Source organism: Pleurodeles waltl, chromosome 3_1, assembly GCF_031143425.1.
Source record: "Pleurodeles waltl isolate 20211129_DDA chromosome 3_1, aPleWal1.hap1.20221129, whole genome shotgun sequence".
NCBI lineage: Eukaryota > Metazoa > Chordata > Amphibia > Caudata > Salamandridae > Pleurodeles > Pleurodeles waltl.
The window spans coordinates 515,053,451-515,076,454 of NC_090440.1; the positions used below are offsets into that span (position 1 = coordinate 515,053,451).

General features: G+C 44.8%; 1 protein-coding gene across 1 annotated transcript in view; it reads left to right on the forward strand.

Moving 5' to 3' along the window:
* Nucleotides 1–6,734: 6,734 nt before the first annotated feature.
* The window catches only part of SYNM (synemin), a 97,457-nt gene continuing 81,187 nt past the window's right edge, over nucleotides 6,735–23,004 (forward strand). Inside the window, exon 1 of the mRNA XM_069222769.1 lies at nucleotides 6,735–7,764. Within this exon, the coding sequence (XP_069078870.1) occupies nucleotides 6,964–7,764 (801 nt within the window). The 5' untranslated portion in view covers nucleotides 6,735–6,963. The remainder of the gene's footprint in view (nucleotides 7,765–23,004) is intronic.

Here is a 23,004-nt window from a genome sequence, read left to right on the forward strand (position 1 = left end):
AAATTACATCTTACTACCAGTGCAGGCACAACAGTGGCTAGGCAAGATATGGCTTTGCCCATATAGAGGCCTAGTTGAGTGTGATGCAGGAAAAGCCAGGACTTTGTTGTATATGTGACTGAAGTCATCATGTGCACAGTGCAGTGTGAATGTGTCTGCTTCCAATACCAACCTGGTGAGGCATCCTGAGGCCTTATTAATACTTGCTATGCACACAGGGTAAGTGTCATTCTTGTCCTCAAATATTTATTCTTGAGTTAGCAAGTCAAGATGGAGCTATGTTGACAAATACCTCTCTGATTTGGGCATTATCTGTGCTTGATCACTCCCAGGTGAGTATACCTCATTTAAGAGTTGACAAACAAGGGTATTTGGACTAGTGGCCACTGTGCTCATGGTTGGAGTTAGAGTAAGAGGGCCCATTGGGCTTTCCAGTCACGGCACTCCCTCTACTTCCCAATACTTAGCAAACGGTATCCTCCGAGGTGGGTACACTTCAATTGAGAGCTGCCAAATAGCTGTTTTTGGAAAAATGAACACTGGTCTGGTGTTTGGAGTTAGAGAAACAGTGCCTCCTGGGAGTTGCATTCTGGTCATTCCCTCTACTTCACATACTTGACAAATAGTATCCTCCCAGGTGAGTAAACTTCAATTAGGAGTCACCAAACAGGGGTCTTTGGATAAGTGTACTCTGGCCTAGTGTTTGGAGTTAGAGACACAGTACCTCCAGGGAGCTGCAGTCATGTCACTCTCTCTACTACACACAATATACACACGGTATCCTCCCAAGTAAGTACACTTCAATTGAGAGTTGAGGAACAGTGGTATTTAGACCAGAGAACACTGTGTTGGTGAGTGGAGTTACAGTAACAGAGCCTCCTGGCCTTAGCAGTCATGTCACTCCCTGTACTACACACGCTATACAACTGTTATTCCCCAGGTGAGTATACTTAAATTGAGAGATTACAAAAAGGGTATTTGGACACGTGACCACTGGTCTGGTGTTTGGAGGTTCAGAAACAGTGCCCCTTGGGAGTTACAGTCAGGTAACACTCTCTACCACACACACAATACACATGAGGGCATTGGTATTGTGTGTGTGGGTCCCGTTGCGTCACTTTTCTTGCATCACCCCTGCTCCACCGATCAATTAGGACAATAGCATCAACATTTTTGATGCTATAGTAGGGTTTGGTTGCTCTAGAATCAAAAATGTTGATGCTAGTGCAGCAAAGCACAGGGAGGCCCAGTGATTAAAATGGGTGCATCATTTTAATGCCTGCTATGAACAGGAGCTAAAAATGATGGAAAAATGGCACAGTGAAATGTAAATTTCACTGCACCATTTTATGGGTCACCCCACCCTACGTCGGAACGCCCCCACTTGCATACATTATGCCTGGCACAGGCATAATGTGGCGCAAGGATTTACAAAGTGCCACTTTGTAGATGCGGCATGGGAGAAAGACCTCCTTAACGCCACCTTAGTGTAAAAAACAATGACGCTAGGGTGGCGCAAGGTGGACACTGGTGTGGTGTTTGGAGTAGTAGAAACAGTGCCTCCTGGGAGTTGCAGTCAGTTAACTCTCTCTACTACACACACTATACAAATGTTGGGTATTACATAACTGTATGCAGACTGCATTTAGGTTTGGGCATACATTTACCTGTTGAGACATACCATGAGTTCTGGGATTATCTTTTTATATTGAAAGACCTAAAGGCCCCATTTGGACATATGACATGTGATGGACATTAGTAGCTGTGATATTGGGTCCAACAGTACAGCTTGACAGTGTCAACACTCGTATACTCTGGGTATTGAATGTTGGTGGGGTACATGGACAAGAGAGTGGCAAATGGTGTTCTATGAGCATGCATCATATAGCATTTTTGTGATGTATTTTTGTGTTGTGACTTACCAGACTCCACTCCCCTAGATATTACTGTGAAGCCCTCAGGATGCAGAATGGCCAAGACCTTCTCCTCCCAGGGAAAGAGATGTAATGGGACCACCGCCAGTCTTCTTGGCCTGCAGTTGGAGCCTGGAGACCAGTGAACGGACCTTACCCCTGAGGTTGTTACACCTCTTCCTGATGTTCTCCTTTGTGCATAGGGTGGTGCCTTCAGCATGCACTCTATCAATGATCCTATCCCACATTTTTATTTTCCTACTGAGAGGAGTATGCTGGACTTGTGCTCTAAACAATTGTGGATCGACTGTTGTGATTTCATCCACCATGACTCTTAACTCATCTTCTAAAAAACAAGGATTTTTAGAACGTGACATGGTGGGAAAAAAATGGGTGACAGTGACTTATTAAACAGGGGAAGTGCAAAAGGGTGTGAATCGGCAAAAGTGTGTAAAGAGGTGTTCTGTGGGATGGTCAAAAAAGGGGCACCTAATATATGTACTCTGTGGCAAATAGGTGCTCTGGCTTCTGTGTCTTGCTGTGTAAATGTAAAGGAGTGTGGTCTGGGAAGGGGTATGTTTTATAGTGTCCTTTGCAGGTGTGTCCACTACGGCAATGTGTGCCAACTGTGTTGTTGTCAAATTAATCTAATGTGCAGCTGTCTATTACTTTGCGGACCGCGAACCGTCGTGATTCAGACTGCCATTTGCTGACCGCCATGAAGGGACCGCCACGGCAACTGTGTGCTTGTAATATGCTCGGTGGTTGGTCGCAGTGCTGTTGGTGCTGCCAGTCGGACCGCCTATTTCCAGGCAGCCATGCCACTGGCAATCTGCCATTTTCGCTTAGCCGTCTGTGGTCCTGCCTGTGTAACTCGTAATAGGGCAAAGACTGCCAACATGGCAGTCTTTTCAGATGCGCCAACATGGCAGTCTGGCAGTCCAACTGCCACACTTGAAATGATGCCCTGAGTCTTGATAGTACTCTCTGTTTTGATCAACTATAGGTTATTTATGATTCATTCCTTACAGGACTTCCTGTTTTATCACACTATTTTTTTTTTTTTTTAGTTCATTGCGAACGCTTGTTCTAAATTGAGACTTGAATGCAGTTGCAGTTAGGGAAGTACCAGGCAATAGTTTGTTCATGTTTATTTGTTTTATAAAGCACATCTATCACCCTTCTGGGGTATTATGGTGCTAAAACAGGCCATAAACCAATTCGTAGTACTTCTATCAAGTGTCCAGATTAAATATGAGGATAGAGCCTGGTGTGCAGGTCTCGGAGTTGTAGTTCTTCTGGTACTTTGCTGACTTTTTGCTCATTCCATCTCTGAGTTCAGGATGAAGAAAAGCGCCATGAGGTTGAGCACTAGCACTGTACTTGGCAGCAGGGGGGAGGCCCCCTGCCTTTACTGCAATGTTGCTGTCTCTTTGCATTTCATCAGAAGAAAATAGCAGTTTTGCAATGGCACGGGTGCTTGAACAAAAGAAAGACACATATATATATGTGCGTTCCTTGTTTCGTTTTTACAGGAAACTACAGAAAATACTAGCTACAAGCCACAGTAGATACCATTCTATTCAAACATTTTGTTATGAAATGCTTAGACTGGTTTCATTTGTAATTAATTGGTGTTCTAAGGGAGCTAATATGTTGGATATATGCTATTAGGCCACAATATTGTATTTTGGACAACGAGCACGACTCCTTTCTATCTCTTGCTCTATATAATGCTGCTCATGTGCACAAATATTCGAATACTTTTGTATTAAAAAACAGCATATTTCATTTCTGACAGTAGCCCCCCTCTATGGGTACAGCATTTAAGGGATTACATATTATAGGGAATAAGATGCCCTCGATGTTATATAATGACAAAATGCAGGTTACCTAGCATCTCATGACCTTATAAGAGTACTCAGCCCGAGTCTTAGGTTTCTGAATTCACGAAGTTCACTGGAGGTATCCAACATTAATTAAACACATGTAATACTTAAGACATCTTCTGAAATATGGCACTACTAGAAGAGTAATTATAAAACTCTTAGAATCATTTAGCAGTCTTTATCGTCACTTTTTAATATTGCTTACAAATAAATCGGTATTTTTGGACCGCTCCTTTAAGCCTGCAGTTATTCTGTTTGAGAGCAATGTCCTTTCAGCCAGAAGGGACCACATTGCCAGCTGTCATCTTGTCTTTGAGAATGTCACAAGAGGTGCCTTTCTACGCCAAAGGACAGCTGTGACCCATGGGCTTTTGGGCGGGGGGAGACAGCAGCCTCAAATACTCACTAATCAATCACTCTGTTCTTACATCCTTCATGGCTCCCTGTACATCGCTCCACTGATATAAACATATAAAGAGTCTACAAACACAAGGAGCAGTTCAGAAAGAAGCTGACATTGCTTTCCACAGAGAGCACCTTGTCTGGCCTCATTGGGGTTTTATGGCAGAATATTTTATATGACATAAATACTGTCTCCTAGATATAGTTTACAAAAAAAATTGTCTCGATTTGTGCATATTTTCTATTATTAACGCCAAAGGGGCAGTCCTTAATTTGAGCCGGTGGTTTCCGGTGCCGAGCACCGGCACTTATTTTTCTGCCTCAAGCATCCTGCGAGCAAAAGACACACATAGGAAAGACGGAGGAAGAGAAAAACGAAAAGGCGTCACAAAGGGAGAAAGCGGAAACCACAAGAGTGAGCTGAAGGGCAGGGAGTGGCTGTAATAAGGATTAAAGAGGCCCGAGAAGGCTTCAGGGTTTCGCTGTCACGGTATTCTGTGCTCCCGCATTTAATTGCTGCAGCCGCGTGTTTTCAGATGAGAGCTTGGAGCACCGACAAGCTGTTATTTACAAATTAGGCACTGCAAAGGGGGAAATATGTTTTAGACGAAATTTAGGGAAGAATATTTATACTGCCAATGTTCTGACCTTGAGATTCTGGAGCCCAGTCCCCTTCGAGCACCCGGCCACAAGTATAGAGACCTCCCTCCTCACTGATTCGTGTTCCTGCGCTCACCTTTCCCTGGCTCTGTTCCTTGCCAGCTAGGTCTGCGCTACGCAACTCACGGGCAGTACACTACAGTCACAGTACAAGGGCTCGGGATGAGAACCACAGTCTCCGAAACCATCATATTAACCGTTTGGAAAGAGCGTATATCGCTCCTTTCCCGTGTAATGTCCCAAACAAAAGTCCTTTACTATATAACATGCCTTCCCGCGAGTGGCTGTACCCAGTGGCGTAGCGTGGGTTGTCAGCACCCGGGGCAAGGCAAGTAATTTGCGCCCCCTAACCCGTTGATTTTAGCACTCGCGAGTGCGAGCGCGCCCCCCCCCCCCCCCCCCCCCAGATGTTGCGCCCGGCCCCCCCTGCACCCCCCACGCTACGCCACTGGCTGTACCCAAATCGTAGATTGCATATTGCACGCCGACAGATTGGTGCAAACACACAGATAACTCTGAATCAGCCCAGGATGGGTCTGACGAAAGCTGTGGCGGGGTGCCCATCCTTGCTTCACCTACACTTCATTCTGCATTTGAAGGAGGTCAGTGGACCCCTAGGTTAACCACAGTTGACATGAGATCTTGCTGGCCACACTAAACTGCTCATGGCTGCCCAGTGGCCTAACGTAAAAGGATGTGCCCCGCCCCCCGCAGAATGTGATGAAGGGTCCATGAACCTTCCCAATCTTACATATATTAATTGGTCATGCGCTGACACCCTCCTCCCCCATGCAGTGCAGTGGCTGCAGGGGTCCGCGTTACGGCCTCGTGGCTGCCAAGGGACCCAATGCCATGCGTGACACCATTATCCACTGTAGACATTTTAGCCAACAGAACTTTGTAAGCTTGGGTTTTTACCACATATATACAATATTGAAAGCTTGGATTGTTAGCACACATATACAATATTGAAAGCTTGGATTGTTAGCACACATGTACAGTATTGAAAGTTAAACTGCAATTCCCAAAAAGCAATGTGTTGCTTGGTAAAAAGCTAGGAAGGTGTCACGCAGGACTTGTGACCACCTTGAATCAATGTGCAGAGAAGCCCCCAAATAGAAAAGTGCTAAAATAATCTACTGCACATGGGAAGTTGTCAGTAAGCGTTTCTGAGTTAAGCATATGCTAAAGTGTCCAAATCTGGGGCTCCCGGTTCATTCCAATTATCCATTTGTTGTCAATTAAATGAAATGAGTGTGCTGAACTAAGTGATTAAAGCATGTTATGCACGCAAAATACCTCAAAAATGTCGCCTTTAATTAGCTATCCTTGCAATCGGTTGGTCAAAAAAACGATGCTTGTTTTGACTAAGTGTTTTAACATTTATCCTTCCCAATGTGAATAGTCAATGTTCGTCTTCCTCAAAAAATGGTCTTGATACATTGTAGCTAAAACTGTTTGCTTATAGTTTTTACTTCCCCCATTACAATACTATAGTTTGCAGGAAATGAAGATGAAAATAAGTACAGTGAAATCAATCTGGGGAAAAAAAGTTTGTGCGTTTTTTTTTACATTTGTAAAAAACTGAGATTATCAGGTTTGGCACTTTAGTTATACAAACCGACCAATCGGCTCTGTTTTTGATTTACTCCGAAATACTGGTCAGCTATAACGTTTTCCTCTTTAGGCTTGTAGTTAGATCACGAAGTTAAGCGCAGAACAATAGTTCAGTTCGTAGTTCTAACTATGAAAATTTATGAGTATTTATGGTTAAAAAAATCAACTTCACCTTCCGAAATAAACGATTCTCTCTCCCCTCTTCGTTCGGTATCCCTCACTGCTCCAGCAGAGGGCAGTATCTCCTTGTCCTAATTTAGGATGGACTCTGATGAGAAGGAGGCCTGGTGCCAAGCTCACTCCTCTTCGCCTAACTTTTTCCAGTCATTATTCCAAACTTGGTGGCGGGTTCAGGCGAAGAAGAGGCGAAGGCATCAGTGCTGCCAAGCGTTGCAGCGGGAGCAGAAGTAGCAGATCTGCCACTCCAGCTTTGCTGTGCTGAGCAGAAGGAGCAGCCTGACTTCTTCCTGGGGGTCTGAGCCATGTTCCCCTCCAGAGCAGTGGTGATGGACGAGCAGGCCGCCCAGCTGCAGGAGCTGAACAGCCGCCTGGGGGTCTACCTCTCCCGGGTCCGGCAGCTGGAGCAGGAGAACCAGTTCCTGGTGGAGGAGATCCATAGCCTCCGGCTGGACGGCGAGGTGGAGTGGAAAAGGGGCTACGAGGCCGAGATCTCGCTGCTCCGCCGGCAGGTGGAGGAGCTGACTCTGGAGAAGTCTCGGGCGGAGATAGAGCGGGACAGCCTCTGGCAGGAGTTCCAGCTGCTGCAGCTTCTGTGCGAGGAGGTCCAGGCCATCCGCAAGGAGCTGGACCAGGAGCTGGCGCGCCACCGCGCCGACCTCAAGCAGGCCGAGGACGGCTGCCGGGCCCTGGAGGAGCTGCTGCTCCGGCTGGACACCGAGCACCGGGCCCTTGCCGAGGCCTGCGAGCACGAGGTGGCAGAGCTCAGAGGCGGGGTGCTGGGCCTCACCGTGCAGCTGGTGAGGAGGGAGCACCGCGCAGCCTCAAGCCTGTCCCTGCAGGAGGTGGAGAGCTACGCCGTCCAGGTCTCCGAGTCTTGGAAGGAGACCTTCCGGCACTATGAGCTCAAAGTGGAAGAGCTGGAGGCTATGATAAGAGCGAGCGGGGAGAGCCTGGGAGATGTGGATGAGGAGAAGAGGCGCTACGTCCTGGAGATAGAAGACCTTCGGAAAGAGGCAGAGCAGCTGGACAGGATCCGCCAGTCCTTGGAGGAAGAACTGAGGAACATGAGGGAGAAATTCATCGTAGAGGTGGATGAGTACCAGGTCTGTAAACATGCGCACATTGTGGAAAGGCTGCTTCCATGTGATGCCACCCTACTGTCGCACTCGCCCTCTTTTCCTCACACACTTATTCCAGGCCTAGGTAAATACAATCTAAGGAACAGACTCAATTCTCCTCGCAAGATGTCACCTAAAACTCGAATCTGAAGCCAGGAGAAGTAGCTGGCTGGTGGCAACAAGACAGGCTCTTTACTTCATCTTCCAGCACGGTTCTGCTCCAATTCTAGCACATTTCCTGCCCACCTCCAGCTGTGTTTCTGTTGGTGTTCTATTTCGGTTCTGTCCCTGTTCTGGTTCTGGCAGTGTTCTGCTTCTCCCCCGACCCTAGCAAGGATCCTGTTCTCTGAAGGTGATAGCCCTGTTGGCCTGGTTGCTCTTTTCTGAGACCTCTTCTAGTTCAGTTATGGCCACAGCACTGTTGGCGTTCTCTTCTGGTTCTGTCCCTGTTCTGGTTCTGGCAGTGTTCTGCTTCCCCCCCCGACCCTAGCAAAGATCCTATTCTCTGAAGATGCTGGCCCTGGTGGTCTGGCTGCTTTATTTGTAGACCTCATTGCAGATCATTTGTAGCCATGGCACTGTTGTGGTTTATGTTCAAGCCCTGTCATTGTTTGAGTTATGTTCTAGTTTTAGCATTCTTTTAGGTGCGTTGTGTGTAAATACTGTGGGTATAATGTCACAGTTCCTACTGGCAGTGTTCCCATATTCACACTGTTGTGGTTCTGTGTCTGGTATATCGCTCTGAGACACTTCAGGTCTTGTTACTATTCTCTCTGAGTTGTGTCCCCCTTTGATTCTGTTGTAGTCCCAGGGTCGGACTGTGAGAGAAAATAGGCCCAGACAATACAATTAAAGTGACCCCCATTAGTGAATCCGATGGATAAAAAAGATGCCATGTTTGCAAATTGAGGCAGTTTTGAGCTTGTAAAGACATGCTGTACAAGTGTTTTGCAAAGTATGGATGACTGCATGGCCTTGAGCTTCCAGCAGGAAATGTTGGTTTTACTATCGGGCAAAGCAACAGTAAAAATCGTCCAACCAGACGAAACTGGGCCACAAACAGCCAAAAGAATGACCCACGCACTGACCCGACAGTCCAGGCCATCGGGCTCTGCCTGATTGCCCTGAGGCCAGTCGGACCTTGTCTGGTCCCTCCATTTGTGAAGCTCTTTCTGTTCTGTCACTGCTCCAGTTCTGTTCCAGCACTATGACTCTTTTGGTTCTGTTCCAGTTCTGTCCTCCTCTGGGTTCTGTTCTGGTCTTGATTCGGCCCGGTTCCTATCCGTTAATGCCTCACGTTTCCAGTTTGGCGCCAGCCTATTTGCGTTCCCATTGGATTCTTGTTCTGGTTGGCATCCTGTTCTGTCACTGCCCCGTCCCAGTCTGTGCACGTCTTCTTGGCCCTGTCAGTTTCTGGGCCTTTTGTGATTCTGTTTTATTTTACAGTGGTCGCGCTTTGTTCCACTTCCTTTACTGTCCTGGTGTTCTTCCATTTCTGTGTTTGTGCTTTGCTGGCGCCGGTTACGGTTCTCATTCTCATCCAGTTTCGTTGTTATTCAGGTTTTTTCCGTTTCTGTGCAGATTGTGCACTTGCTTTGGAAGTTCCAGTTCTATCATCTTCTCTCTTTTGCATCATTTTAAGTACTGTTCTGTTTCTTGTCCTGTTCTGTCCCTGTCCGCACTGGACTGTCTCAGTCATAATTCTGATGTGTTCTGTTTTCTCCATCAAGAAATAAAACTTGAAATGTACATATAGCTGAACCTATATTGCCTTCCACTCAACCCTTAGCGAGGCCCTGTATCCCTGAAGCTAGACCTGTACCTCTAACCCTCCCTAGCACTGATCACAAGCTTCTAACTAACCTTTATCCTGAACACAGGGTTGGGTTTTTTCCTACCCTGACCCAGGGTGTAGGGGACAACCACTCGCTTCACCTCTTACCCTAGTTTTAACGCTTGTTACTGTCCTTAACTTCACACGGTTCCCTTCCTAACCCGACGCTTGAACCTAAAGTATTCTGTCTCAAACCTCTTCCTTTCTGGTACTTTTACTCCAGTCGTGTCTGTTTTTTTCAAACCTTTTGCGAATGATGTAATTTTTCTTTCTTTGTGTGTTCTCGCTTTTTGCTTTTTCTCACTTTTGTGTCACTTTTGTCCCGGTTGTGTTCCATTTCTAGTAACTTTCCGGCTTTGTTTCAGTTCCCGTCTTCTTTATTCTCCAGTTCTGGTGATGTCTCATTCAATCTCTTCCTCTGGTTCTGTTCCATTCCCAGCACTGTCCCAGGTGTGCTTCGGTTCTGGCACTCTCCCGCTTATGCTTCAGTTTGGGCCTGACCTGTCTATTCTAAAAGACAAGCGCCCCTTCTCCTACTAATACCAATTGGCACGGGTTTAGCGCACCCTTGACAGTGTCATCACTCAGGCCATTTGCTTCTTTGTTGCATAGTTCGAACTCTGTCAGGCACCTGCGTATATCTGAAGTTCTCTCTTTTATTGCAAGAAAGTCTCACTGAAAAGCAGGATTTCAAGCCCCTGAGGTCCTTTCGTGAACACCAAATTCACACCCTGCATTTATTCCGAGTGTAAGCAGTCAGGTTTGATTGCTCAGCGCACAAGAAAACGTATTATTGTACCGTGAAACTGCAATTTCAGGGTGTGAACCTAAAGTGGCTGTTGTACAGGTGGGGAGTGGGCCTTCCCTCTGATTCGCATACATTATTACATAGTTGACAAAAACATGGTTTTAGTGAGTACATAGTGTATTGATTCACTTGGGGATCTGAGTTCTAATTCTGGCTTCTCTCCACTTGACTAACATGTGTGAGCCTGGGCAACTTATTCTTATTTCTTCTTCTGTTTTTCTTTGGTCCCTACTTTGCCAAAGTTGGAATCCTTAGAAACAGGATGCTCCTGAATTAACCGTGAAAAAAACAAAAATGTATTTAGGAATTCGGCCTGTAGCTTATTAGCTTTTCACTGCGTTAAGCACTACATACAAATGTGGTATTTACATCTGCATATATAGAGATGTTTATGTATAAAATGAGATCTACTATATTTTAACCCATCCCCCAACGAAACCTCAAAAAAGTCATTTAGCTGTTGCTGCTCGTTATTTCGATCACGAGTATATTATATTCGTCATTTTTGCTAGTTTCAGATTTAAGATCATGAAATATGGAGGAGGCTTGTGGCTACGAGCTCAGAAGTGTGTCACGGTTCTTTTAACAGCTGCAATATCTGAAAAATAGCACACAAACTCCCAACAGAAAATATGCGACAAACCATCTTTTATGTTTGAAAAGGGCCATGATATGCAAGACACCATGCTGCTTCAAAAAACACAAATTATGTAGAAAACAGCACACACAATGCCCGAAAAACCACCCACTGAATTCATGTCTTATACCTAGCAGTGCCCAACACACACCCACGTGTTTAATAACCAAAAAATGCGTGCGCCACCGGCACTCCCTAAGGCTGTATGTCTCAAACATGAAATCACAAACCGGCCTCTCCATGAATGAGGTTTGCTCCCCCATTCCCGAGGCGAGAACTGGGCCACAACTCTAAAGCCATAACACAGTGCCACAGGCCAAAAAAGACTTCAGTTTGCAGGGTAAGCTCAGTAACGGGTGGAAGTCACCAGCCTGCAGAAAGCACCACAGAGCCACAACAAAGACAGTGTGCTAAACAAAGGTCGATAACAAAAACATAACGCACTTAATGCTTGTGTCTATTTACATTTGCTCTAGAAGTAGAATGTTGGGAGGTTTATTCCTGTCTCCCATGAACCACGAATGCATAATATGCAGCAAGATTGGGCAGACTGGGGATATTTATGAGAGCCCGGAGTATCTTGGGAGATCGGAGATCGGAAGTTCTGTGTTTATTTTGTGGTATCAACAGTTTTAGACTCCTTGTCACATGGACACCTTGTTTCTAGAACTCTGTTTCAATTTCTTAAATCCTTTTTTTAGTTTGTTATAAGCCATTTGGCTCACGTTATCTACATCAACATTATCAAGTTGATGCACATAAGGGTGACGAGGTGATTCGGGAAACCTAGTTTAAGTGTGCATGAGTCCTGGATATGAGCTAGTTGGATCGCTCCATGTTATTTTTTATTTATTTTGTAATTGTATTTATATAGTGCTTACTACCCTTGATGAGGCATCAAAGTGCTTTTCGGCGATTAGCATGCTACTCCGGAACCCAAGAGGAATTGGTGGATTAGTGCAGGGAAATAGTAGTACAGTTTTAGTATTATTATGAGTTAATTTGAGAAGAGGATATGTGAGTTTGTTAGTTGGATTGACTAGAGTAATGGAGAGATGGAGGAGGGAAGAATCCAGAAGTGTTATTTGGAAGTTTATAGTATTAGGATGAGGCTTGGGATGACAAAAGGAGAGATGGAGGAGGGACGAGTCTGTGGAAAGTGTTAGGGAGATCATAGCAGCAGGAGGGCTTTTGGATGAGTCAAAGGTGAGATAAATGAGGGAGAATTTAGTAGGGTTGTTTGGGAGATCATAGTAGTAAACTGAGGTTTGGGGTGAGCTTGATGCGGTAGAGGAAGGAAGAGCTTAGGCAGGGTTATTTTGGAGATGAAAGTAGTAGAATGGGGTTGGAATGGGTCAGAGTGGGGCTGGAGGATAGATTGATAGAGACATAGGGTGATGGAGAGACAGAGTAAATCTTACGAGAGAGTACGTTTTATTTTAGTTTTTATTTTTTCCTTTTTTTATTTTTTATTTATTTTTCTCTAGGACAGTAGGACTAGAGTAATAAGTAAATAGATATGTAAATACATATTAGAGGAATATATGTGTTAGGAATAAATGAATATAATAGTGGGTATAATAATATAAGATGTAAAGTTGTATTGTATAAACAGACTTTCAAGATTTGCAATATTTGATGTTAATTTATAAGTGTACTTTTTAACATTCATTTCTCTCCTCAATTTTTCAATAGCAAAATACTTGCTGATAAAATATTTAAGATAACATTTGCTCACTGCGATATAAAAAAGAAAGCGGGGATTCATAAGTATCTATTATAACAACTTACTAGGAGCTATGTAATGACCTATGAACATGTTAATCATAGAATAATATACACATATATATGTATATACACACATGCACGCACAAGCATACACACATATATACATTTAACTGTGAGTAAATATACATTTGTTAAACAAGCTTAGAGTATGTGCATATTTTATTATTATGAAATAGTAACTGTACATATTTCTTAAAGAACCACACATATCTACAATATAAACACAATCAGATTATAAATATTTATCAACACAGGCATATCCTGTCTATTGCTGTTTGAATATGGTGGTTATGAAGGAAAGAGCCAACTCTTGAGTAGTGTTCTGAAGACAAGATAGTTATCCGTGGGTCTTATATTTGGGGGTAATGAATTCCATAGTTTGGCTGCTTGAACAGAAAAGGATGTACCACCTATTGTCTTTTTCTTGTATTTTGGTGTTTTAAGGAAGGGTGCCAATCATGAGTGAAGTTTTCTTTGTTGAATGTATTTGGCCATTTTGTTTGAGTGAGACAACACAAGTATTTGAGTTGAGCGAGAGAGCATAAGTGAAAAAATAGAACAAGACCACTGACCCCACTGAAGTATTTGAGCTGAATGAATGAGAATAAGTGAGACTAACAGCGTAAGAGACTAGTTCTCTGGAGAGTGAGTGAAACTCCGATTTATGGGTATGCAGCTAGTGAAATGAACTCAGCGAGACTCCTGTGGACCCAATAAAATCTGTGATAGAGACTGAGAGAGTCTCTATTCAGTCACAGGTGGGGGACCACCGCGAGACCGATCATATCCCAACCAGACATTAATCTACTCACCCATCATATGGCTTATTATGCAAGAAGTTCTCAATGCAAGCCAATTTCTTGTGTTAGAGACTATAACATTCTACTTCTTTAAAATGTGTGAGGAAGTGCCCCATTTCTATGCCTCCTTGAAATCAGAAGCTGCACCTTGAACAAGATGGCTGCCTTCAGGTCCTTGCTCAACACATTTTAAATGCTCAGCATGGTCTCTCATAGACCATCCACCTCTCAAACACAATATTGTGACTAGATTTGTCCTTCATTGTAAGCAGTGAAATTCAAGTGCTCCCACACAACATTTTGTCACCCGGATGCATCTAACTACAGCTAACATTCATATAGTAATGTGTCACTAAAGTTCCTGAATACTGACAACAAATTATGTTACCCCTCAACTGAAAACGACTCATGTAGGCACCCTCTCCAGGATTTGCACTTTGTGCCTTACAGAATGTGTACCATAGCATTTTTAAAAAACAACTTACTGCCCTGTCTAATAACCTCCACAGAGTTCTAGCTCAGTGCCTGGATAATCGGCATAACATAACATAACCAACCTTTTCACTGCTAATTTATTTCAATGCAACATCTCCCAGTAAATTCTCGTAAGTGTTAAAAGGCATTGAGAGACTTCACAGGCCCGACAGACAAACCCATTACTGTGCCTGTTCAGCAAGCGGAACCATGATTCCCCTCTCTGAAGTTTTGCTTGTCCTTGCCATGCTCGAGATGGAGCCTGGACCACGGGGCACTCCATGCTCCAACGACACACTTGCTGGTTCATGCTATGTTGAGAAAGATCTGGGGCAGGAGGCTATTTCAGAAGCACTGCAAAAAGACAAGAACTGACAAAGAGCGAAGGACTCACTGACTATGAGTGATGAGCCAAAGGCTGTCACATAACTTGTGATGTGGAACTCTAATTTGCATCTTGTGTCTCCAATTTACATATTGTGACACTAACTTACCTATCAGGGACAAGAACTCTTCATGGTTAATGCTGTGAAAAGCCTCTGACAGACCCTCCAACTCTGATTTGCGAAGTGTTGTTTACAAATTCCCTGAAAAGGGCAGATCTGAATTGGCAGAGTAAATATTGTGTTACTTTGCCTGCAATACATTATGTGTGGCGATGCACTTAATAATTATACCTAGGTATTGCTACTACAGTTGTGCCATTTGATAGCGCTGTAAATACCAAATGTTAATAGTACACAATTTAATGTATTCTTCATAAAGTTCTGCAGTGAGGCTGTCCATTCTAGGTCCTTTACTATCACCACTGGCCAGTAATTTAACTGCAGTTTAATTTCTTCAAGAGAGAATAGCATATTGAGTTGGCTTCTGACTTTCCCATCACTCACACTAATATAACATTGTTTAGATGGTTGCGACTGGCTTTGGAGCGTCTGATGTATTATGGAGGGATCAGTGAGCGTTCGGGGAGGGGGGCAGCTTTGTGTGTTTTTTACCCTGTACAATAGGATTGACAGGATTAGCCAATAGTCTACATAAGTGTTTGAATTGTGGACTGAGGAACTGTATGTGAAGTGTTTTTCATAATGGTGTTGAGTTTGCAATGTATAGAGAAAGCCATTAATTTGCATCAGATGAAATTTGTGGAGGGGATCTTGGAGTCTGCAGCGATGTATCTAGTTGTACATTTAGAAAATAACTGAAACCACTTCCCCATTGTTAGAAATGGGGTCTTTGGTTGATAGTCAGGTTACCCCCTGTTAAAGCAAGGACCCTCACTCTAGTCAGGGTAAAAAAGAATCACCCTCTGCTAACCCCTGCTTAACCCCTTGGTAGCTTGGCAGAGCCGTAGGATTAACTTCAGAGTGCTAGGTGTAAAGTATTTGTAACAACACACATAGGGCCTGATTCTAACTTTGGAGGACGGTGTTAAACCGTCCCAAAAGTGGCGGATATACCACCTACCGTATTACGAGTTCCATAGGATATAATGGACTCCATAGTACCTTAATGAAAACACTACAAAATGACATAACACCAGTTAAGAAAAATAGAAAATATTCATCTAAACAAAACAAGACCAAAACGACAATAATCCACAATACACAAGTCAAGTTATCATAAAAAATTTAAAAAGAGTCTTCATGTAATTTTAAACACACACTAATACTGTTAGCGTGAAAATGTACCTTGGGTGCATCAAAAATAGCCCTGCACGGGCGAGTGTGCGTTAAAAAGGGCTTGCGATGCGTCGATTTCACTCATTCACGAGACCCTGCATCATTTCTCCTTTCGTCGGGTCGAGCGCTTCGTTTCTTCTCCCTGCAGGAGAGCGATGCATCGATCCGGTCAGCACTCTCAGGTCCGGGCAGGCCTTGCGTTGTTTTTACACGCCCAGCGGTACTTGCGTCAGAAATCCTGCTGCACAATGATCTGAAAACGATCTCACCAGTCTCCGTCAGCGATGCTGTGCATTGTTTCTCCAGCCCTGGGCGTCAATCTTCGGGTCGCATTGCAGGCAAGCTGCGATTTTCAGCCGCGAAGCCTGCGGTGCGTCAATTTCCCAGCCGCAGATCAGAGTCGCAGTGATCTTTTCCCCGCACAGGGTTCTGTGCGTGAATTTCTTCCTCTTAGGCTGCCAGCTTCTCTTTTCAGGGTCCCAGGAACTGGATGGGAACCACAGGGCAGAGTAGGAGTCTCTCCAGAGACTCCAGGTGCTGGCACAGAGAAGTCTTTGCTGTCACTGAGACTTCAAACAACAGGAGGCAAGCTCTAAGTCAAGCCCTTGGAGAGTTCTTCTCAAGATGGAAGGCACACAAAGTCCAGTCTTTCTCTGGCAGAAGCAGCAACTGCAGGATAGCTCCACAAAGCGCAGTCACAGGCAGGGCAGCTCTTCTTCCTAAACTCTTCAGCTCTTCTCCAGGCAGAGGTTCCTCTTGTTTCCAGAAGTGTTCCTAAAGTCTGTGGTTTTGGGTGCCCTTCTTATACCCAATTTCTCCTTTGAACTAGGCCTACTTCAAAGCAAAGTCTCTCTTGAATGTGAAATCCTGCCTTGCTCAGGCCAGACCCCAGACACTCACCAGGGGGTTGGAGACTGCATTGTGTGAGGGCAGGCACAGCACTTTCAGGTGTGAGTGACCACTCCTCCCCTCCCTCCTAGCACACATAGCTCATCAGGATATGCAGGCTACACCCCAGCTCCCTTTGTGTCACTGTCTAGTGTGAGGTGCAACCAGCCGAACTGTCAAACTGACCCAGACAGGGAATACACAAACAGGCAGAGTCACAGAAATGGTATAAACAAGAAAATGCTCACTTTCTAAAAGTGGCATTTTCAAACACACAATCTTAAAATCAACTTTACTAAAATATGTATTTTTAAATTGTGAGCTCAGAGACCCCAAACTCCACATTTCCAAAGGGAGTCTACACTTTAATCAGATTTAAAGGTAGTCCCCAGGTTAACCTATGAGAGGGACAGGCCTTGCAACAGTGAAAAACGAATTTAGCGATATTTCACTGTCAGGACATATAAAACACATTACTATGGGGGTTATTACAACTTTGGAGGAGGTGTTAATCCGTCCCAAAAGTGACGGTGAAGTGACGGATATACCACCAGCCGTATTACGAGTCCATTATATCCTATGAAACTCGTAATACGGCTGGTGGTATATCTGTCACTTTACCATCACTTTTGGGATGGATTAACACCTCCTCCAAAGTTGTAATAACCCCCTATATGTCCTACCTTAACCATACACTGCACCCTGTCCTTGGGGCTACCTAGGGCCTACCTTAGGGGTGTCTGACACGTAAAAGAAAAGGGAAGGTTTAGGCTTGGCAAGTGGGTACACTTGCCAAGTCGAATTTACAGTTTAAAACTGCACACACAGACACTGCAGTGGCAGGTCTGAGACATGATTACAGAGCTACTTATGTGGGTGGCACAGCCAGTGCTGCAGGCCCACTAGTAGCATTTAAATTACAGGCCCTGGGCACTTCTAGTGCACTGTACTAGGGACTTACTAATAAATCAAATATGCCAGTCATGGATAAGTCAATTACATGCACATTTTGTAAAGGAGCACTTGCACTTTAGCACTGGTTAGCAGTGGTAAAGTGCCCAAAGGGAGACCACGCCAAGGATGAAAAGCCTAACACCCATATTATGTGAGATGTTGTGGACAATGCCAAAGAAGTCAAGCGAGTTTTATGTGGAACATGTATATTCATAATGGCCGCTGGCGAATCTGCCATGAGTGTCTGTGATACATTTCTGAGTTTGAAAATTAAGGTCTTCTTACAGATTAAGGTTACCATGCTTCTAGAATAGTCTTTATAGGAGAAATAATCCATGCTTACTTTCCACTTTACAGCAAAGGAAGTTTGTGTGCTAGGATGTAAGAGTGTCCCTCGCAACATCGCTATATCAGTGTTATGTGTCTTCATATGCAAGCACTTGTAACATCATCCTGGTGTTAGTAAGTGAACAAACATTCTAGTATAGGAGATAAGCATAGTTTGGGAGTTCTCCACGGGTCAGGTCCAGTATGTTTATCGTCTACAATGTTGGGTCCTGTTTAGAGTGAGAGCTGATATGTTGTGTGCAGGTCTACGAGTTGACCAAGATAATGTTGTCCTCTTGCAAAACTATTACCATTTCTCGCTTCCCAAAGACAACCTGAAATGCCAATGATAGTCCCTCCTAACTTTAACCAGAGGTGCCATAGAATGTCAAAAACGCCCATCCACCATATACTGGGTGCTACATGCATGGGGGGTCTAGGGTGCAGAGCAAGCCTGGGATGCCAACTTAGTGGGTGAATCTGAAATGTTTCAGCCATTCTAAGTGGGCCATTTGATATATTCCTTCATGAACATGGGAAAAATAGTTTTTTTGTTATAAGGTGTTTTAATTGTCTGCTGTTAATTTTGCAGTAAAGAGAGAGAAGTATAATAAAGCCTCCGGTCATGACATATAATCTCACGATGCATCTCTAGCGAATTGCATCAGGCCCTATTATTTTCCTCGACTGAAAAATGCCTCTATACTTGGCATAATAGATCGTCCACGTGCACCTGCCAAGATGAGTGCGGCACAGCAAGACTTCTGGAGGTTTTCTTTATTTGATTACGTGTAGCAAATGGGAGTTTCTCATTTGAAAAGTGAGCGGATTTTCCAAAGGTTTGTTGCCCTTTAATTTCATAGTCCTTTCTGAAAGATTGAACAAGTCTTTTATTTGAAAAAAGAAAGTCTTTCGTGAGGTAGGTAGGGAATGCTAACAAATTCTCTTTTCACATAGAAGGAGAGCATTCGGGCAGTTGCAATGACTTAATCCATTTCTTGATTTCAAACAAGTCCACAATACAGACAAAACAATCCTCAGTGAAAAAACGATGGAATACATATGAGGAGGGAGATGCAAAGCACGTATGGAAAGCAGAGTAACTGCTGGCTTGGACGAAAGTTTTAAAACTGCTGGCTTGGAAGAAAGTGTTTTCTCAGCTGCTACAGTGCTTTCTTCCCTGACTTTGGCGCGGCCCTGGGGGAAATGCAATTAAATATTCTACTAACCTATGTTCCTTCAAGCTTTGGTTTCTTGTGTGACGATTCCAATCATATTGGTTCTCTTCCCTTTCCTGCACAATTGTGAGAATAAAACATGCTTGCAGCTCGGCTCTTCTGGAGGCCGCACAAGTCGCGACTGTCAGCTGACTGACCCCGATTCTGAACCACACCCCAGAGGCAGTGGTATAACGAAACTTGAGAGGCCCACCTGCAAAAAGCATGGAGGGAGGCCCTCCTGACTCACCTATCCCAGGAGCTGTGCAGGGGGGGGCCTCTGGAGCTTGCAACCCGCTCCCCGTACCACGGGGGCTTAGAGGGCCTTTGTTACGCCCCTACGCAGGGCCGACCTGACAACTCTCTTGATTCCACAACATCACATGTGATATTGACTTTCATCACACTGTCACCTGTGGAAGAGCCGATCTCACGGTGAGCACCTGGTGAACTAAAGACCCTTGTACCGAGTGGGCTTCCAGCTCATCTTTGGAGACTCTGTACAGGCATGTTCATTATGGGTGTTTGACCCACCCGAGGACCTCGCCGGTAGCTTACGAAGAGCATGCATATGTGTTTTTTGTGGGAGAAGTCAGAAGGTCTAAGTGCTTTTTAGGCTGTGCTTGACACAAAGTCTCACCCATTTTAAGGTCCCTCCCTGTGCTCACATGGTAAATATTGTTGTGAAGTTGGCAGGTATGGGCAGAGATGCTACATTTTGAAAATTCTCTGACATTCACCTGCTTGGTACTTTACACACCAGATTTACAAATGGTAATAAGAAAATGCTAAAAGTCTTCAGTGTTCTGAACAGTAGATTTATTTGCAATTTATCTTATTTGCATACTGTGTTAAAAGTTGCTAGTGAAACAAACTTTCAAGACCAGTACAGCACACTCCCTCTACTCAGGGATTTGATTAAACTGCTTTGCAGAGCTCAGTGCTATAGATTACAACAGTGATCTCAAAGTCACTACAAGCGTTTCCCTTTCAGTTTCCCCCTTTTTATCCTAGAATGCACTCAAGTTGTGGGGATGCCATTCAGTAAAGGATGCATGCAAGTCTCAGTCGCTAGAAAATCTTACTACAGTATTGTTACTGCAAGCTAGCTTTGTACGTGTGTGTGTGTGTGTGTGTGTATATATGCACAGCAAAGGGTAAAGTGACATTATAGTTAGGTGTGATAAAAGGATTGATTATGTTTAAAGAAAACCATAGAGATTCACTGAAAAAAACAAAGTTTATGGGCAGCCAGAAAAGGGTCGTGTCCACTGCAAAGAAGCACTCAAGCTGTCGCAAATGGCAGACTCAGAGTCGCAGATTCTTAACTTAGAAAGACAAATGCATAACAGGCCCACAACCATTTTAGAGCGCAGACTGACACTAGCGAGATCCAGGTTAAGACAGATTTCCTTTGACGGGAATGTTGCTGGACGTGTGATAGAGGCTGAGACCAGGTTGTCCTCAATGGAAGACAAGGTGGCCGCCCTCATACTGCAAGTATCAAAACTGCCAAACTGCTTAACACCATGATGTCTCAGGAGGAACATGCTGAGGATGCGGAGAAGAGATCACATAGGAACAATCTCTGATTTATTGGTTTCCCCGAGGGCGTGGAGATGCTGAGAGGGATTGGTCGGGGGAGATCCTGGGAGCAATTGGTTGGGGTCCTGTAACCCTTCTGACAAACTATCCAAATGGTTTGTGATAGAATAGGCACACAGATCCTTAGTGAAGTGACCACCACCTCCCCATCCCACAACTGTCTGCATCCTTAACCACAGAGACCACAACACCATCCTTCGCAAGGCCAGGATACACAGCGACTTACGCTTTCAAAATATAAATATTATGATTTTTTCTGATTACACCTGCACGGTCCGACAGCACAGACGTTCTTTTGAAGAGGTGATGCAGAAACTTCATTTCCTCCTCCTGCAATATATGTTCCTCTTCTCAGCCAGCCTGGAAGTTGTTTTCAATTCCTCCATTTATTTCTTTGACACTCCGAAACAGGCATGGAAGTAGGCAATAAAGCACTGTCACTCCACTGTCCTGACAATCCAAAGTGTGCTGACCATGGGGTGGGGGAGACGGCCCCACTCCCAAACCACCCCAGAGACGTTGCACACATTCCCAGAAATCTCAATCTGTCCAAAGCAAAGGACGAGCCTCACCAAGCCTGGATCACCGCTGTGCTGGGACTGGTGCCCTGGACTTGGATGCTCCACTCTCAGACACCCCAGACCCTTTTCACTCTCCAAAGGACATTGCAGGCGCTCACAAAAGGCAAGTGCTGCTGGACTGCTGCAGTCTTGGGTTGATGGGGGGTGGGGGTGGCTGTGGCGGTAACCCTCACCACACATACTCCTTGCTCCCGTTAGGCCCTGACCTCGGTCCTGGTTGGATGCATGTGGTTGATGTATTTTCTTGTATTGTTCTGTTGATATGTGGTGGGCTATATTGTAAACGCTGTCGGGCACTAGGATCCTTATCTTTATGGAGGCAGTTTTGGAGCCCCTCAATGGCTTTCAGTCGTACCTTAGTGTTGCTATGTTTGGGGCGACAGATGCTTCATGGTTGGAAGTGTGGGAAGGGAGCCAGTTGGGGTGTGTGTTGTTTTATCTGGTATTTTTAGTTTGTCTGCACACATGATGCCTACAGTCCATACACAACACACAGTCACATTGCGACACACCCCTCTGAATTCTCCCACAGCGGTTCATTCCTACAGGCCCTCCTGGCATCCCCCATGTGGGGCTGATTCCTCTGTGATTCCTTCTCTCGCTGTGGATGGTAAAGATTCTAACTTGGAATGTTACTGGCCTCCTTCATTGCTTTAAAAGATCAGCCATCCTACCGTACATTAAACATATTCAGCCGGAGATGCTCATGCTTCAAGAAACTCACTTATTGGGTACACAGTGTTTCTTTTTCGTTGGCTTTGGTTATGAACAGGGGTTCCATGCAGGCTTCTCCCTGGGGTTCCTGTGGGGTGGCGATCATTGTCCATGAAGAGTTTCCCATTGTAGCCCTGGCCTCCCATGTAGACCCCCACGGCATTTTCTGGAAATTAAGAGTCGATTTGAAACCAGAAACTTTAACTTTCTGTCTGCCTATGGCCCTCAGCTACAACTCCAGATGACACTACAGGCTCTCCGAGACCTTTTATTAACTCTGCCCCAAGGTCTCACTTTAATAGGGGGTGATTTTAATACTGTCCCAGATCCAGTTTGGGACACCTCAGACCCTCAAAGTAGGTGGCTTCCCCATGTGGCTGGCTTAATGGGGTTTGGACGTGGGACAGGATTGGCATTGCTCATCTTGGGGGATGTCAGGCTGAAAGATGCCCCATAGTCCTTCCAGGACATGCGGGAACACTTCCACCTTTCCCACACACAATTTCACCAATACCTGCAGCTGTGCAATGGCCTCTCAATCCCCATCCCACCATGTACTCAAATCCCTGAGTTTAATCCTCTGGAAGCTAAGCTCTTAATGGGAAGGCTGGGCAAAGGAAGCATTTCCAGGATTTTTTGCTCCCTCATCATCAGTGCCCCAGATCGCTTCACTGGATTGCAGACATGATGGAAGACATGGATAGGAGACCTCAATGAAGACAACTGGCATGAAGCCAGAATGGCCCAGAGGGAAGTGATTATCTCCTCACGCATCTGCATGATTCAACTCAGTTATATCAATTTTGCTTATTTGATTCCCCAGCGATTACACCAAGCAGGTGGATCCTCCTGGGCCCATATGCACGCTGCTTCCTGGTGGAAGCTGCCTCCTTCCATATGATCTGGGCTTGCGCCT